The sequence below is a fragment of the Dendropsophus ebraccatus genome, chromosome 15, assembly GCF_027789765.1.
Source record: "Dendropsophus ebraccatus isolate aDenEbr1 chromosome 15, aDenEbr1.pat, whole genome shotgun sequence".
NCBI classification, from domain to species: Eukaryota; Metazoa; Chordata; class Amphibia; order Anura; family Hylidae; genus Dendropsophus; species Dendropsophus ebraccatus.
Genome location: NC_091468.1, coordinates 2,474,191 through 2,492,714, shown reverse-complemented (window position 1 = coordinate 2,492,714; position 18,524 = coordinate 2,474,191). Strand labels below are relative to the sequence as shown.

Sequence of the window (18,524 nt, the reverse complement as noted above, 5' to 3'; positions counted from 1 at the left end):
GCAGAGTGACCTCATTATTATGGAGGGGCTATAACTACCCAATATATACAGGAAAGCAGAGTGACCTCATTATTATGGGGGGGGGGCTATACCCCAATATATACAGGAAAGCAGAGTGACCTCATTATTATGGGGGGGCTATAACTACCCCAATATATACAGGAAAGCAGAGTGACGTCATTATTATGGGGGGGGGGGGGGGGCTATAACTACCCAATATATACAGGAAAGCATAGTGACCTCATTATTATGGGGGGGGGCTATAACTACCCCAATATATACAGGAAAGCAGAGTGACCTCATTATTATGGGGGGGCTATACCCCAATATATACAGGAAAGCAGGGGGACGTCATTATTATGGGGGGGGCTATAACTACCCAATATATACAGGAAAGCAGAGTGACCTCATTATTATGGGGGGGGGCTATAACTACCCAATATATACTGGAAAGTAGTGACGTCATTATTATGGGGGGGGGGGGCTATAACTACCCCAATATATACAGGAAAGCAGAGTGACCTCATTATTATGGGGGGGGCTATAACTACCCAATATATACAGGAAAGCAGAGTGACCTCATTATTATGGGGGGGGGGCTATACCCCAATATATACAGGAAAGCAGAGTGACCTCATTATTATGGGGGGGGGCTATAACTACCCCAATATATACAGGAAAGCAGAGGGGCGTCATTATTATGGGGGGGGGGGGGGTGTGCTATAACTACCCCAATATATACAGGAAAGCAGAGTGACCTCATTATTATGGGGGGGGGCTATACCCCAATATATACAGGAAAGCAGAGTGACCTCATTATTATGGGGGGGCTATAACTACCCCAATATATACAGGAAAGCAGAGGGACGTCATTATTATGGGGGGGGGGGGCTATACCTACCCCAATATATACAGGAAAGCAGAGTGACCTCATTATTATGGGGGGGGGCTATACCCCAATATATACAGGAAAGCAGAGTGACCTCATTATTATGGGGGGGGCTATAGCTACCCAATATATACAGGAAAGCAGAGTGACCTCATTATTATGGGGGGGCTATACCCCAATATATACAGGAAAGCAGAGTGACCTCATTATTATGGGGGGGGGGGCTATAACTACCCAATATATACAGGAAAGCAGAGTGACCTCATTATTATGGGGGGGGCTATACCCCAATATATACAGTAAAGCAGAGTGACATCATTATTATGGGGGGGCTATAACTACCCAATATATACAGGAAAGCCGAGTGACATCATTATTATGGGGGGCTATAACTACCCCAATATATACAGGATTGTATACAGGATATACAAATTCGGCAGGCAGATACATTTGGTGCCCGAGAAGGTTAGAGAGAAGGTCCCGTCCCCGCCTGATGTACAGGAGATGACTAGGAGAATCTCCACACTGCACACAGGTGATACAATTAGCGCTGCAGCTCCCCAGCAGTAATGGCAGTTGGAATTCTTATCAACCAATAGGATTACTATTTTCAAAGGAAGCTGGAATCTGATTGGTTGCTAAGGCCAGCTGCCTCACAACAAATCCACAAAAATATATGGTAGACACCCTACTCCAACTATACAGTACAGGTATACAGGACACTACAGGTACAGTATACAGGACCCCAAACTATACACTACAGGTATACAGGACCTCCACCAACTCTATACTACAGGTATACAGGACCCCAAACTATACACTACAGGTATACATGACCCCAAAATTATACACTACAGGTATAGAGGACCTCCACCAACTATATACTACAGGTATACAGGACCCCAAAACTATAAACTACTGGTATCCAAGACTCTCAAACTATAAGCCAATGTTATAGATAACCAGGCTCTGTATATAACACTGCCAATGTTGTATATAACCAGGCTGTATACAACACTGCCAATGTTGTATAAAACCAGGCTCTGTATAATACTGCCAATGTTGTATATAACCAGGCTGTATACAACACTGCCAATGTTGTATAAAACCAGGCTCTGTATAACACTGCCAATGTTGTATATAACCAGGCTTTGTATATAAACACTGCCAATGTTGCATATAACCAGGATGTATATTACACTGCCAATGTTGTATATAACCAGGCTGTATATAACACTGCCAATGTTGTATATAACTAAGCTCTGTATACAGTCTGATCACATGACATCTCAGTTTGGCTATTAGGTATTTAGGATGTTTAAAGTTTTAAGTTTATTTCTAATGAGCATAAGCTACAATTTACATAAACAGTGCAGTACTGTCAGGTAGATTGGGGTATATAGGGTTCCTGGCGATTTCCCCTTAACCAAAAAAACAAGGGTACAGATTGGCCTCCTGGGCGACCTTGGAACAAATCTAATTAACACCCAGACACTTTATACCCTGGCAGCGCCGGGTACATTTTCTAGTTATATATATAAGGAATAGAGGGTTATGTAAGGATCCTACAGGACTCTCAGGGTTAGGGTTTCCATACAGCGGGTACAATTATTAGAAATGGTTAGAGATATTGGGCAGTACAGTAACCCCAACCACTTACCCTCTCTTCAGATGTGCAGCATACGCTGCCTGCAGCGCTGCTTCCAGGAAGTAGCTAAGTTCACAGTCGTGACAAGGGGCGCTGCTCTTGGGGCTCTTGGAGTGGCTATTGTTCATGCTCTAAGGATATACATTACAAAACAAAAGCAACAGTATTTAAAAAGATAAAAAAAAAAAGAAAAAAAAAAAGAAAGAACAGCAAGTGAAGGAAGAGAAAGAGGAGGTAGAGACAGAAGAGAAGGGAGAGACATAAAAGAAGGGAGAAAGGTTCATCGGCTTCCTATGCAATTGACCTTCCATGTGCCTGATTGAGGCGAGCTAGGCGATGGGCTCCATTAGGGACGGCGACTAATGTTAATAGCGATTTCTCTACAGTTCTGTGGAATATGTCGGCCATACATAATGGGAAATGAAGATAATAGGAGCAAAGCCTATCCTCTCCTCTGCCTATCCTCTCCTCTGCTGATGCCTATTCTCTCCTCTGCCTATCTATTCCCTCACCCCCTGCCTAACGGTGATATTTTATTTTCACCAAACTTTGTCTTTTAACCAAAAATACAAAAATAATAAATAAATAAGAATAAATAAATAATAAAAAAAATAAATAATTAACTGTAAGTATATAATACTGCTGTGTCTGGGAGTGGTGTGGCCCAGAGCCCTGGGGGAAATGTCAGGCAGCATTGGGGCTGCTGGGCCACTCCCTCCCATGGTGCAGGTCGCCACGTGGGGCTGCGCCATTTTTAAGTTAAACGCCTTTGGGTACTCATTGTTCTCAGGACTGGTGGGAACCCCAGGGATCAGCTTGTAGTCCCCCTTTGCTATTAATAAGGCATACCAAGCCCAGATGAGACAACCCCTTTAAGTTCTCCATATTACAGTCACAGCAGGATAGTAGATCCCCACAGGTCCCCATATATAATACAGCCGCTTCCATTCACATTCGTCACACTTATGATTCTAACTGGCTGTGTGCGGGCTTAATATAAGTCTTGGCTTATTACGCACCTTCTCTAATTCTTGCAGGAAGACTTGTGCAATCCAGCTGGCCTTCTCAAAGCAGGCGACAGCTTCTTCTTCTCTCTCTGAGAGACGGGCGCGGGAGGCGATGGTGGCCGTAGAGCGCTCTAATGACAGACCTGGAGGATGGTTATAAAAGCAATGTGAGAATATTACCGGTAAGGACAACTCAGGAATAAATGCAAGCTTTTACTAGAGCAGTGGTGGTGAAGCTGTCCAGGCAGCAGGCTTCCCATCGCTGAAGATAAATCTACATTGCTATATAATGGAATGGGGGATATAACAACAACAAAGAAACGGACAAATCCCGGACCCAGCCATTGTTCTTTGCTGCAGGGTCCAGCCATTGTTCTTTGCTGCAGGACCCAGCCATTGTTCTTTGCTGCAGGGCCCAGACATTGTTCTTTGCTGCAGGGCCCAGACATTGTTCTTTGCTGCAGGGCCCAGACATTGTTCTTTGCTGCAGGGCCCAGACATTGTTCTTTGCTGCAGGGCCCAGACATTGTTCTTTGCTGCAGGGTCCAGACATTGTTCTTTGCTGCAGGGTCCAGCCATTGTTCTTTGCTGCAGGGTCCAGCCATTGTTCTTTGCTGCAGGGTCCAGCCATTGTTCTTTGCTGCAGGACCCAGCCATTGTTCTTTGCTGCAGGGCCCAGCCATTGTTCTTTGCTGCAGGGTCCAGCCATTGTTCCTTGCTGCAGGGTCCAGCCATTGTTCCTTGCTGCAGGGCCCAGCCATATTTGGGATTATCTTGTCGTCTGGCCCTGGAGTCTACAGTAATGTCCGTCAACGGAGATTAAACTGTAACTGTCAATTAAAATATTTTTGCAGAAATCAATAGTACAAGCGTCTAAAAGCGTCTATGTTACAGAGGAGAAAATGGGAGTCAATTATAACCTATGGAGGAGGGAGGGGCCGAGGGGGATGAGTGAGCAGGGAGAGCAGAGAAGCAGCTGTACAGACTGAAGAATGTCTGGGCACATAAAACGCTGGAGTCACAGGTCAGAAAGGTCAGTGCTTATCTGGGATCTTGGGGAGAGAAGATTGCAGGATGCTGTGCTGAACAGAGCTGCCTTTTCTCCTCTCCGTGCTCCCTAATCCCCCTCGGCCCCTCCCCCCTCCATAGACTATAATGGAAACATTATGTATTCCCTACAATGCTGCACACCTCTATCGCCCACAATGCTGCACACCGCTATTCCCTACAATGCCGCACAACGATATCACCACACAATGCTTCACATTTCTGTCCCCCCACAATGCTGCACCGCTATCCCCCACAATTACGTACCGTTTGATTATCTGCGGTGATGAGAGATGTTTCAGGTGGTAAAGAGTACGGAGAAGAGGAGGAGAGAGTCAGATCCCACCGAAAGCAGCGTCTGACAGCGGCACCAACCCCAGCGCAGCAAAGAGAAAGGAGACAGAAGAGGGTGAAAGAGTCAGGAGCCGGCCCAGGACCCTGCACTTATTATACACAGAGGATACAGAGAAGGTGAGAGTGTCAGGAGCCGGCCCAGGACCCTGCACTTATTATACAGAGAGGATACAGAGAAGGTGAGAGAGTCAGGAGCCGGCCCGGGACCCTGCACTTATTATACACAGAGGATACAGAGAGTAAGGAGCCGGCCCGGGACCCTGCACTTATTATACAGAGATACAGAGAAGGTGAGAGTCAGGAACCGGCCCGGGACCCTGCACTTATACACAGAGGATACAGAGAAGGTGAGAGAGTCAGGAGCCGGCCCGGGACCCTGCACTTATTATACACAGAGGATACAGAGAGTAAGGAGCCGGCCCGGGACCCTGCACTTATTATACAGAGATACAGAGAAGGTGAGAGTGTCAGGAGCCGGCCCGGGACCCTGCACTTATTATACACAGAGGATACAGAGAAGGTGAGAGAGTCAGGAGCCGGCCCGGGACCCTGCACTTATACACAGAGGATACAGAGAAGGTGAGAGAGTCAGGAGCCGGCCCAGGACCCTGCACTTATTATACAGAGATACAGAGAAGGTGAGAGAGTCAGGAGCCGGCCCGGGACCCTGCACTTATTATACACAGAGGATACAGAGAAGGTGAGAGAGTCAGGAGCCGGCCCGGGACCCTGCACTTATTATACACAGATACAGAGAAGGTGAGAGAGTCAGGAGCTGGCCCGGGACCCTGCACTTATTATACACAGAGGATACAGAGAGTCAGGAGCCGGCCCGGGACCCTGCACTTATTATACACAGAGGATACAGAGAAGGTGAGAGAGTCAGGAGCCAGCCCGGGACCCTGCACTTATTATACACAGAGGATACAGAGAAGGTGAGAGAGTCAGGAGCCGGCCCAGGATCCTGCACTTATACACAGAGGATACAGAGAAGGTGAGAGAGCCAGGAACCAGCCCAGGACCCTGCACTTATTATACACAGAGGATACAGAGAGTCAGGAGCCGGCCCGGGACCCTGCACTTATTATACACAGAGGATACAGAGAGCCAGGAACCAGCCCAGGACCCTGCACTTATTATACACAGAGGATACAGAGAGTAAGGAGCCAGCCCGGGACCCTGCACTTATTATACAGAGATACAAGATAAAAACAGCAGGAAATACAAGTTGTCGCTTTTTTATTAAGATTAAAAACTCTCAACTTGGAACATCCACAAAATGTTTCCGATGGGTAAGTATAGTGGATGACCATCAGGAGCTGTCAGCACCCCTCACATCCCTTATAATATAACAATCCTAGCACGTCCTACATTCGAGGTCTTTGTTCCAGCAGTAAGGCCAGTAATTGTGTCACACATACAGGATAAGGCTAGGTTCACACACAGTAAAATAAAAGCAAAATACAAACATAAACATAAATGTTTCTTCTCTAATGATTGCATAAAAGAGAAATCTGGTGAAAATTTTTATTAAAGTATTGTATTGCCCCCCAAAAGTTACACAAACCCCCAATATAGACCTATTACGGAAAATGCTTATAAAGGGCTTTTTCCCTGCACTTTTTTTTACTGCATTCACTTCCTGGATAGCATGGTTATGTCACTTCCTGGATAGCATGGTGATGTCACTTCCTGGATAGCATGGTGATGTCACTTCCTGGATAACATGGTGATGTCACTTCCTGGATAGCATGGTTATGTCACTTCCTGGATAGCATGGTTATGTCACTTCCTGGATAGCATGGTGATGTCACTTCCTGGATAGCATGGTGATGTCACTTCCTGGATAGCATGGTGATGTCACTTCCTGGATAACATGGTGATGTCACTTCCTGGATAGCATGGTTATGTCACTTCCTGGATAGCATGGTTATGTCACTTCCTGGATAGCATGGTGATGTCACTTCCTGGATAGCATGGTGATGTCACTTCCTGGATAGCATGGTGATGTCTCTTCCTGGATAACATGGTGATGTCACTTCCTGGATAGCATGGTGAAGTCACTTCCTGGATAGCATGGTGATGTCACTTCCTGGATAGCATGGTGATGTCACTTCCTGGATAGCATGGTGATGTCACTTCCTGGATAACATGGTGATGTCACTTCCTGGATAGCATGGTTATGTCACTTCCTGGATAGCATGGTGATGTCACTTCCTGGATAGCATGGTGATGTCTCTTCCTGGATAACATGGTGATGTCACTTCCTGGATAGCATGGTGAAGTCACTTCCTGGATAGCATGGTGATGTCACTTCCTGGATAAAATGGTGATGTCACGACTCCCAGAGCTGTGTGGGCTGTGGCTGCTGGAGAGGATGATCATCCTCTCCAGCACCCACAGACCGCACAGCTCTGGGAGCTGTGACATCACCATGTTATCCAGGAAGCGACATCACCATGTTATCCAGGAAGTATTGGGGGGGAATACAATACTTTAATAAAAATTTTCGCCAGACTTCTCCTTTAAGCAATTAGTCTAAATTCCTGCTTGTTCTTAGGAGTCAAGTGGGCGGTCCTACTCGCTGACTATTTCAGTACACACACAAAGGAAGGACTGTATATTGCTGATTAGGACCACCCACTTGACACCTGTCAGGACAGGGAGGTACAGACACGACAAGACATTGGGCCCTAGGTCTGAACCCACCCACTTTCCCTACCTGCTCGCCTCAGTCGGCCCTAGGGGGCCGTGGACAACCACGTTGACGTTCCCTGCGCTTAATACGTGCACACGGAACAAAACGGACAAACAACACAAAAGAATAGTCAAACAAGCCGGGTCAAAAATCCAAACAGGCAATGCAGTACAAAATCAGCAAGCAAACGGGTAGTGAAAAGTCAGGCAGGAGGTCAGGTATCAAGTCGGGCAAAACAGAGGGATTAGGAGTGGGGATCGCAGGAGTAGACAAGGGAAGCTGGGATCAGGGTATTAAGCTAATAACCAGCACTGGAACTCTGTCTTAGCTTCCTTTTATACTGAACCAGAGCCCAGTCCGAATCCCCCATTGGACCAGCGCTTAGATATCCAGGTTCCAGATAGGCAGAGATTCCTGTCAGTCTAAAGACCTACTTAGCTGGAAAGATCAAGTCTCCTAGAAAATCAGATTAACTCCCGCATTGCCAGATAGCTGAGAAGCAAGCGGGTGTGGCACACAGAAGCAAAAACAGGTTCAGTTCACACCAGGTTACAGCACAATCCTGACAGTACCCCCCCCTCTTACGAGGGGCCTCAGGACCCTTATCCAATGGACCAGGCTTGGAAGGATTTAGTACGTGGTATCGCCGAACTAAGCGAGGAGCATGCATGTCTTTGACAGAAACCCACGTTCGTTCCTCTGGCCCAAAGCCCTTCCAGTGGACTAGGTATTTCAATGAACCTTGTACCCAACGAAAATTCAGAATCTTCTCCACCTCATACTCCAACTCACCCTGGATGATGAGTGGAGCAGGGGCAGATGACGGAGATACCGGAGGAACATACTTTTTTAGGAGAGCCTTATGAAACACATTGTGAATTTGAAGTGATGCAGGCAGTTTTAATCTAAAAGTCACAGGATTAATAACCTCCACAATGGTATACGGACAGATATATTTGGGTGCTAGTTTAGCAGACTGTACTCTTAACCTTAGATTCCTGGTAGAGAGCCAGACCTTTTCCCCAGGGGCGTAGCTAATGTCTCTTGGGCCCTGGTGCAAGAGGTCAACTTGAGCCCCCCTCTTATCACATACTGACTAATAACACCACATACTGACTAACACCACCGCTGCTATTGACTAATACCACCATATACTGACTAACACCACCGCTGCTACTGATTAACACTACCACATACTGACTAACACCACCGCTGCTACTGGCTAATAACACCACATACTGACTAATAACACCACATACTGACTAACACCACCACTGCTATTGACTAATACCACCACATACTGACTAACACCACCGCTGCTACTGATTAACACTACCACATACTGACTAACACCACCGCTGCTACTGAATAAAATCCTCTGTACATAGACCAATATCACTTCATACAGTCATACAGAGGTGGTTGCACTCTACACAGGCTCTATACACCATATACATCACAGTGTAGTTATATCAGGTGACTCACAGGGGACGTCTTCTCTGATCGGAGTTCTTCCCTTTTCATCTTCTCCATCTGCCATGGGCCATTATGAAAACTTTTTGGAGCCACGAATCCACAGAATCTGCCAGACAGACATATTAGGCTCCTCACACTGACACCATCCTCATCTCTATACAAACTGCACATCTGTACTGGCCCCTTTACACTCTCATTTAGTGGGTAGCCCTTACACTATGTGATCACCCTTATAGTACATATCCCCCTATTGTATACACCCTCCGTGTAGTCCACCTTATAGATGGCCCCCCAATGTTTCCCCCTTATAGATGGCCCCCTGTGTTGTCCCTATTATAGATGCCCCCTATGTTATCCCCCATATAGATTGCCCCCATGTTATCAACCATATAGATGCCCCCCATTTTATCCCCCTTACAGATGCCCCCCATGTTGTCCCCTCCTCCTGCCCCTCCATCATCATACTACAACCACCTCCACCATAATACTACTACTCCTTCATCCTCCTGCCCTTTCATCATACCACTACACCCCTCATCATCCTCTTGTTCCTTCATCATCATACCACTACACCCCTCATCATCCTCTTGTTCCTTCATCATCATACCACTACTCCCCCCATCATCCTTTTGTTCCATCATCATCATCATACCACTACACCCCTCATCATCCTCTTGTTCCATCATCATACCACTACACCCTTCATCATTCTCTTGTTCCATCATCATACCACTACACCCCCCATCATCCTCTTGTTCCATCATCATACCACTACACCCCTCATAATCCTCTTGTTCCATCATCATACCACTACACCCCTCATCATCCTCTTGTTCCATCATCATCATACCACTACACCCCCATCATCCTCTTGTTCCATCATACCACTACACCCCTCATCATCCTCTTGTTCCATCATACCACTACACCCCCATCATCCTCTTGTTCCATCATCATACCACTACATCCTCATCATCATCCTCTTGTTCCATCATCATACCACTACACCCCTCATCATCCTCTTGTTCCATCGTCATACCACTACACCCCCATCATCCTCTTGTTCCATCATCATACCACTACATCCCCATCATCATCCTCTTGTTCCATCATCATACCACTACACCCCCCATCATCCTCTTGTTCCATCATCATACCACTACACCCCTCATAATCCTCTTGTTCCATCATCATACCACTACACCCCTCATCATCCTCTTGTTCCATCATCATCATACCACTACACCCCCATCATCCTCTTGTTCCATCATACCACTACACCCCTCATCATCCTCTTGTTCCATCGTCATACCACTACACCCCTCATTATCCTCTTGTTCCATCATCATACCACTACACCCCTCATTATCCTCTTGTTCCATCATCATACCACTACACCCCTCATAATCCTCTGGTTCCATCATCATACCACTACACCCCTCATAATCCTCTGGTTCCATCATCATACCACTACATCCCCATCATCCTCTTGTTCCATCATCATACCACTACATCCCCATCATCATCCTCTTGTTCCATCATCATACCACTACACCCCTCATTATCCTCTTGTTCCATCATCATACCACTACACCCCTCATAATCCTCTGGTTCCATCATCATACCACTACACCCCTCATCATCCTCTTATTCCTTCATCATCATACCACTACACCCCTCATCATCCTCTTGTTCCATCATCATCATACCACTACACCCCCATCATCCTCTTGTTCCATCATACCACTACACCCCTCATCATCCTCTTGTTCCATCGTCATACCACTACACCCCCATCATCCTCTTGTTCCATCATCATACCACTACATCCTCATCATCATCCTCTTGTTCCATCATCATACCACTACACCCCTCATCATCCTCTTGTTCCATCGTCATACCACTACACCCCCATCATCCTCTTGTTCCATCATCATACCACTACATCCCCATCATCATCCTCTTGTTCCATCATCATACCACTACACCCCCCATCATCCTCTTGTTCCATCATCATACCACTACACCCCTCATAATCCTCTTGTTCCATCATCATACCACTACACCCCTCATCATCCTCTTGTTCCATCATCATCATACCACTACACCCCCATCATCCTCTTGTTCCATCATACCACTACACCCCTCATCATCCTCTTGTTCCATCGTCATACCACTACACCCCTCATTATCCTCTTGTTCCATCATCATACCACTACACCCCTCATTATCCTCTTGTTCCATCATCATACCACTACACCCCTCATAATCCTCTGGTTCCATCATCATACCACTACACCCCTCATAATCCTCTGGTTCCATCATCATACCACTACATCCCCATCATGCTCTTGTTCCATCATCATACCACTACATCCCCATCATCATCCTCTTGTTCCATCATCATACCACTACACCCCTCATTATCCTCTTGTTCCATCATCATACCACTACACCCCTCATAATCCTCTGGTTCCATCATCATACCACTACACCCCTCATCATCCTCTTATTCCTTCATCATCATACCACTACACCCCCCATCATCCTCTTATTCCTTCATCATCATACCACTAGACCCCCATCATCCTCTTGTTCCACCATCATCATACCACTAAACCCCCATCCTCCTCTTGTTCCCTCATCATACCACTACACCCCCATCATCCTCTTCTTCCATCATCATACCACTACATCCCTCATCATCCCCATAAAAACAAAAAAATCTATACTCACCTGCATGATTTCTGTAGCCCTCAGGTCACACGCGCTGGCGGGCTTCCCCGGAGGGGGGCGGGGCTTAGTGTGGAGGGGGCGGAGCTTCATGGGACCTTTTTTTCCAACGCGATGCTCCCTGCGCTGCGAGTACCTCCCCCCCCCCCCCCGGTGCACACAGAGCTCCCTGGGGAGCCGCAAGACTGCCGGGGGCCCCTGCCTCTTGTGATCGCAAGCAAAACATTGCTTACGGTCACAAGAGGGAGTGGGAGGGGAGCAGTGCAGTGGCAAGGGGGGGCCACGCGGGCCCCCCCTTGGTAGCGGCCCGGTCGCGGCGGCGACTGCGGTCGCTACGCCACTGCTTTTCCCCCAGTACGTATTGATGGCCAGGTATGTGTCTTTTATTAGCATGTTTTTGATATAACTCTTGGGCTTTAACCAAGCTCTGATGAGCTTCGGCCCAAACTGTGCACAGTTTCGTGAACAAGGCTTCAGCCGAAGGGTTAACTGAATCTGCGGAGTGAGTAGAAGGGTTAAAACCGTAATTGCAAAAGAACGGCAACATTTTAATTGAACGTTGTTCCTGATTGTTTAAGGCAAACTCTGCCAAAGAGAAATTGCTCTAGAGACTGGTTGATTCTCTCGGTCTGCCCATTCGTCTGTGGGTGGAAGGCAGACGAGAAGGACAAAGAGATTCCCAACCGCCCACAAAACTCTCTCCAAAATTTCGCTACAAACTGAACGCCCCGGTCAGACACAATATTTTCAGGGATACCATGAAGGCGCAAAATGTGATTAATAAACAATGTAGCTAAGGTGCGAGCATTAGGCAGTTTATACAGAGGGATGAGATGGCACATCTTAGAAAATCTATCCACAACAACCCAAATTACAGTTTTTACCTTAGACAGTGGCAGGTCAGTGATAAAATCCATTCAAATGTGTGTCCAAGGTCTCGTCGGCACCGGCAGAGGACGTAAGAGACCCTCAGGTGGCCTACGGGGAACCTTAGACTGAGCACAGGTCTCACAAGGGTCAACAAAAGACTTTATGTCTCGGGCACAGGAAGGCCACCAGTAATGACGCGCAAGCAAATACTTAGTTCCTGCCACCCCCGGGTGACCAGCCAACACCGAACCATGAATCTCCTCCAAGACCCGGAGACGAAGATTCGGGGGTACAAACAATAGAGTTTCTGGAGTATTCTGGGGTGCAAGGGACTGAGACTCTGCGATCAAAGTCACCAGGTCAGGTTGTAACTACTACACCAGGGTTCAGAATAGTATCGGGCTGGTCCCTATGAGTGCTCTCAAGGTCAAAGCTGCGAGACAAAGCATCAGCTTTGACATTTTTGGAGCCAGGCCGATAGGTGATCTCGAAGTTGAAGCGAGTAAAAAACAGGTCCCATCTGGCCTGCCTTGGTGTGAGACGTTTAGCTTTATCTAAGTATACTAGATTTTTGTGATCGGTAAGCACAACCACCTTATGTTTTGCCCCCTCTAGGACGTGTCTCCATTCGTCGAATGCCCTTTTTATAACTAGTAACTCTCTGTTCCCAATATCATAGTTACACTCTGCCTTAGAGAACTTCCTAGAGAAGAAAGCAATGGGCCGGAGGTTGGTAAGAGTAGCTGACCCTTGAAACAGGACCGCTCCTACCCCCACCTCAGATGCGTCCACCTCCACAATAAAAGGACGCTCAAAGTCCGGTTGTGCCAGCACTGGAGCCTCTGAGAAACATTGTCTTAGTTTGTTGAATGCCCTGATAGCGTCTGGGGTCCAGTTTACCAGATCCGCTCCCTTCCTGGTTAAATCAGTGAGGGGTTTGGCTATAAGCGAAAACCCCTTAATGAATGTTCTATAATAATTGGCGAACCCCAAAAACCTCTGCAGAGCCTTTAGGTTATTGGGTCGCTCCCAGTTTTCAATGGCTATGACCTTAAGGGGGTCCATACCAAACAAGTTTGAAGTTATTTTGTACCCCAGAAATGAGACTTCCTGTATACCAAACTGGCATTTTGACAGCTTTGCACAAAGGTTATTGGCTCTCAGAAGCTCCATGACTGTACGGACATGCAGGATGTGTGAGGACCAATTGGGAGGAAAAATTAAAATATCATCAAGATACACAACTAAAAAACGACCCAGATACTGTCGGAATACATCATTTACGAAATGCTGGAAGACTGCTGGGGCATTGCATAAGCCGAAAGGCATAACAAGGTATTCGAAATGCCCTTCAGGGGTATTGAAAGCAGTCTTCCATTCATCACCCTCCTTGATCTATATCAAGTTGTATGCTCCCCGCAAGTCAATCTTGGAGCACCATTTAGCACCCACTATCTGGTTAAAGTCAGGAATTAGGGGTAGCGGGTGTTGGTTCTTAACAGTGATCTTGTTCAACTCCGGGTAGTCTATACAGGGCCGAAGCCCACCATCCTTTTTACCCACAAAAAAGAATCCCGTCCCCAGAGGAGAGGAGGATGGGCGAATAAGGCCCTTACGGAGACTATCCTTAATATACTCCCACATGGCCTCCCTCTCAGGACAAGACAGATTGAAGATACGCGAACTGGAGAGAATGGAACGGCTGCACATCCCATCTATGGCTGATACTAATGCCGCTAGGCCTATATTAAAAATCAACACCAGAGTGTCTGTATATGAATTGATCAAGCCATATTGCCCCGTGTACCACCACGCAGGTCCTCTGGTCCACACGGGTCCCTACGCTAACTCCACACCGTGTCGGTCAGCAACCGCCAACCCCGCAAAGCGTGCACGTGCAGGGAAGGGAGGCCATGGAATGGCCCTGCAACCCCAATGTCACAGGACCAGACCCAAAAAAGCCCCACCAAAACCCGTCCAGCACCACCGGCGGGGAAGGCTGCCCCCAAACGACACAAGCATGGATATGGTATTACACTTACCATTGCTGCTCTCACAGAATGGGGAAGACATAAGGTCCGGACATGTGAGCACAGGCATATCCTGCTAATTACCTGCACAAGGTACATGGGGCAGTGTGACTTGATCAATTCACATACAGAATTCTGATGTTTTTTATGCAGCTGAGAGGTACTAGTATCAGCCATAGGTGTGAGATGCAGCACTCTTTTTCTTCCCTGAACCGTATTTTGTTTTTCTCTTTTCTCTGTGTTTTGCACTCCTCCTGGTGAGACCCACATGACCGCAATTAGCAGGAGACACCTGAGTGCTCATGGTTTTAATCCCTCCTGTCTGTCCCATTCTATCTTTGATAGCTATGGTGAGTGCAATACCTTATCCAGACTTGTGCTGTTTGGGGGCAGCTTCCTCCGCCGGTGGTGCTGGCTGGGTTTTGGTGTGGCATTTTGGGGTCTGGTCCTGTGGCATGGGGGTTGCAGGGCCGTTCCATGGCCTCCCTTCCCTGACTGTTCACGCCTGCGGGGGTGGTGGTCGCTGACCAGAACAGTGTGGACTTAGTGTAGGGACCCATGTGTATCAGATACCTGCACGAGGTACATGAGGCAGTGTGGCTTGATCAATTCACATACAGAATTCTGATGTTTTTTATGCAGCCGAGAGGTACTAGTATCAGCCATAGGTGTGAGGTGCAGCACTCTTTTTCTTCCCTGAACCGTAGATTGAAGATACGACCCTTGGGATATTTGGCATCGGGAAATAAATCAATCGAACAGTCATATGGTCTGTGGGGAGGCAATCCGTCCACTGCACTTTCATCAAACACATCCACATAATCAGACAAGAACTCAGGAATTTCTCCCTCCCCAGGGGAACATTCTGCAAGAGACACAGCAACGCAATGGGAGGCACACTTAGGCCCCCATCGAACAAGTTCCCTGCTGGACCAATCGAATACAGGATTATGTGCTTCCAGCCAGGGTAAACCTAAAATCACAAGATTTTGCATGAGAAGAAAGTCCAGGGTTTCAACATGAACAGATCCCACTTTAACTTCAAGGCAGGGGTAACATACTGTACATTCCCTTGAGCAAACGGGGCAGAGTCTGCTCCAGTGACATTTACTGGACACTTGAGCAGCAGGGGACATACCTCTAAACCTGACCAGAAAATGGGGTTAATAAATTTGCAGAAGAATCGACCAGAATCGACCTGGGCATACCCAGAAATACATTTCCCCCCCCCAACATCAGAGAAATAGGCAATAAGAGCTTGTTCTTTTTGGTGAAGGTTACCTGTGCGCCTGAGTGACCCCCTCAGTCACTCAGGAGCTTGGAGTTTTCTGGTGGTGGCACCGGCCTGGAAGGACATCCTCTTACACGATGTCCATCCTTGCCACAGTATAGGCAGAGGTTGCTCAGAAGACGGTGAGCTCGTCTGGTCTTGGCGTCTGCTTGCATGGTTTCTCCCAGAGTGGGTATCACAGGTGGGGAAGGTTTAGGGAAGGAGGTTCTGGTATGGTCTAAAGTACCCCTTTCCCGCTGTTGGTCCTTCAATTGTCTGTCTACCCTAATGGCCAGGGTCATACTTTCCTCAAGGGTGCCAGGCGTCGGGTAGGCCACTAACATGTCTTTAAGTCGGTCGCTCAACCCGGCCCGGAATTGGAACCGGAGGGCAGAGTTGTTCCACATGGAAGGACCGCTCCACTGCCTGAACTCCGAGCAGTAGTCCTCAACCGGTCGGTCACCTTGCCGTAGCATAGTCAGGCGTCGCTCAGCACTGTCCGGGTCATCATAAAGCTGTCCCAATGCAGAGAAGAACCGGTCGACTGTCTGCAAGTCAGGGGAGTCAGGTGACAAAGAAAAAGCCCACTCCTGAGGGGGTCCCAGGAGAAGGGACATAATAATACCCACTCTCTGAGCCTCGTTACCTGAGGAGTAAGGACGCAATCTAAAAAATAGTTTACAACCGTCCCGGAAGGCGTGCAAGCTTCTCCTGTCCCCCTGGAATTTCTCCGGGAGCTGGACGGGAGGCTCAGGAGGTACCGGGGAGGTCATGGTAATTTGTCGGGGAACCGTCTCTTGTACCTGGACCCGTTCAGCAAGCTCCTGGACCGAGGTATTGAGCTGCTGCATACGGTCCACTATCGTTGACAGGGGTCCATGAGCCCAAGGCAGTTTGGGCTGGTTATTCTGTCAGGACAGGGAGGTACAGACACGACCCTAGGTCTGAACCCACCCACTTTCCCTACCTGCTTGCCTTAGTCGGTTCTATGCAGCCGTGGACAACCACGTTGACGTTCCCTGTGCTAAATATGTGCACACGGAACAAGACGGACAAACAACACAAAAGAATAGTCAAACAAGCCGGGTCAAAAATCCGAACAGGCAATGCAGTACAAAATCAGCAAGCAAACGGGTAGTCAAAAGTCAGGCAGGAGGTCAGGTATCAAGTCAGGCAAAACAGAGGGATTAGGAGTGGAGATCGCAGGAGTAGACAAGGGAAGCTGGGATCAGGGTATTACGCTAATAACCAGCACTGGAACTCTGTCTTAGCTTCCTTTTATACTGAACCAGAGCCCAATCCGAATCCCCATTGGACCGGCGCTCAGATATCCAGGTTCCAGATAGGCAGAGATTCCTGTCAGTCTAAAGACCTACTTAGCTGGAAAGATCAAGTCTCCTAGAAAATCAGATTAACTCCCGCATTGCCAGATAGCTGAGAAGCAAGCGGGTGTGGCACATAGAAGCAAAAACAGGTTCAGTTCACACCAGGTTACAGCACAATCCTGACGACACCTAAGAATTACGTTACACTAAATCCTTTCCTACAGATTTATAAGAAATTCATCTAAATTCCCCCTCCTTCTCTGGAGTCCAGGGGGCGGTCCTAATTAGAGACTGATAGTTACTTCTATACACATCGGGCTGCTGATCAATCACTTGCAAGGTACACCATATCCTTTCCTACATAACTGTGTACAGAATTCATCTAAGTCCTTGCTCTTTTCCAGGAGTCTACTGGGTGGACCTAATATGGGACCACACCTCCCAGCTACTTCTACTTATCAGACCCTGACCGATCAATACTTTACAGAATATGTCAGAGAAACATGCTAAAAATTATCAGACAGCGTCTGAAAGCAACGTTTCCACCCAACAGGATGTTTATCAGTCCGGCGGTTTTATGTATGCTGCAGTATGTAGGAAATTCTCTGAAGGTTCTCACTACTGGAACCCCCGCTGTATGGGTTGTCTCACTGGTTTTTGGTGATGGGTACCCTTTACATGTGCAAAATAAAATTCAGAGAGAATTTTTCCCATTAAACTATATATCAGTCTGCTCTGCTCCTTGACTGGCCCTTTTTGTGTGATTTCAGCATTTTGTTTTAATAATTCACCTTTTCCATGGTGAGGTGTGAATTTAACATTATGTATGTTAATGTGTTTTCCCTAAGTCCCATCAGCGGCACAAATGGGGGGTTTATTGCCCCTGTGTACTGGGCAGGACAAAAAGAAATTTTAATAGACAATGAAAGAAATAGCTCCTCCCCTCAGGAGTATAAATGAAGCATTGCCCCGGTACTTACTCAGTTTTATTATAAAGACAAAAGAAATTACAAACATGACTTAACAATATTACAATGGGAGGGAGACTTGTGCCGCTGATGGGACTTAGGGAAAACACATTAACATACATAATGTTAAATTCCCTGGCGTCCCACAGCGGCACAAATGGGGATTTAGCTAGTACTAACCCCAACAGGGCGGGAGGTCTGCGTCGCAG

The 18,524-nt window shown here is 47.3% G+C and overlaps 1 protein-coding gene across 2 annotated transcripts in view; it reads right to left on the bottom strand.

Annotated features, from left to right (window-relative positions):
* Positions 1–18,524, bottom strand: part of TTC7A (tetratricopeptide repeat domain 7A) — a 314,521-nt gene that overhangs the window by 270,368 nt on the left and 25,629 nt on the right. For both annotated transcript variants that reach the window (XM_069954611.1, XM_069954612.1), the window contains exons 4-5: positions 3,557–3,687; positions 2,550–2,668 (exon numbers count right to left, since the gene is read on the bottom strand). In XM_069954611.1, the coding sequence (XP_069810712.1) occupies positions 2,550–2,668; positions 3,557–3,687 (250 nt within the window). The remainder of the gene's footprint in view (positions 1–2,549; positions 2,669–3,556; positions 3,688–18,524) is intronic.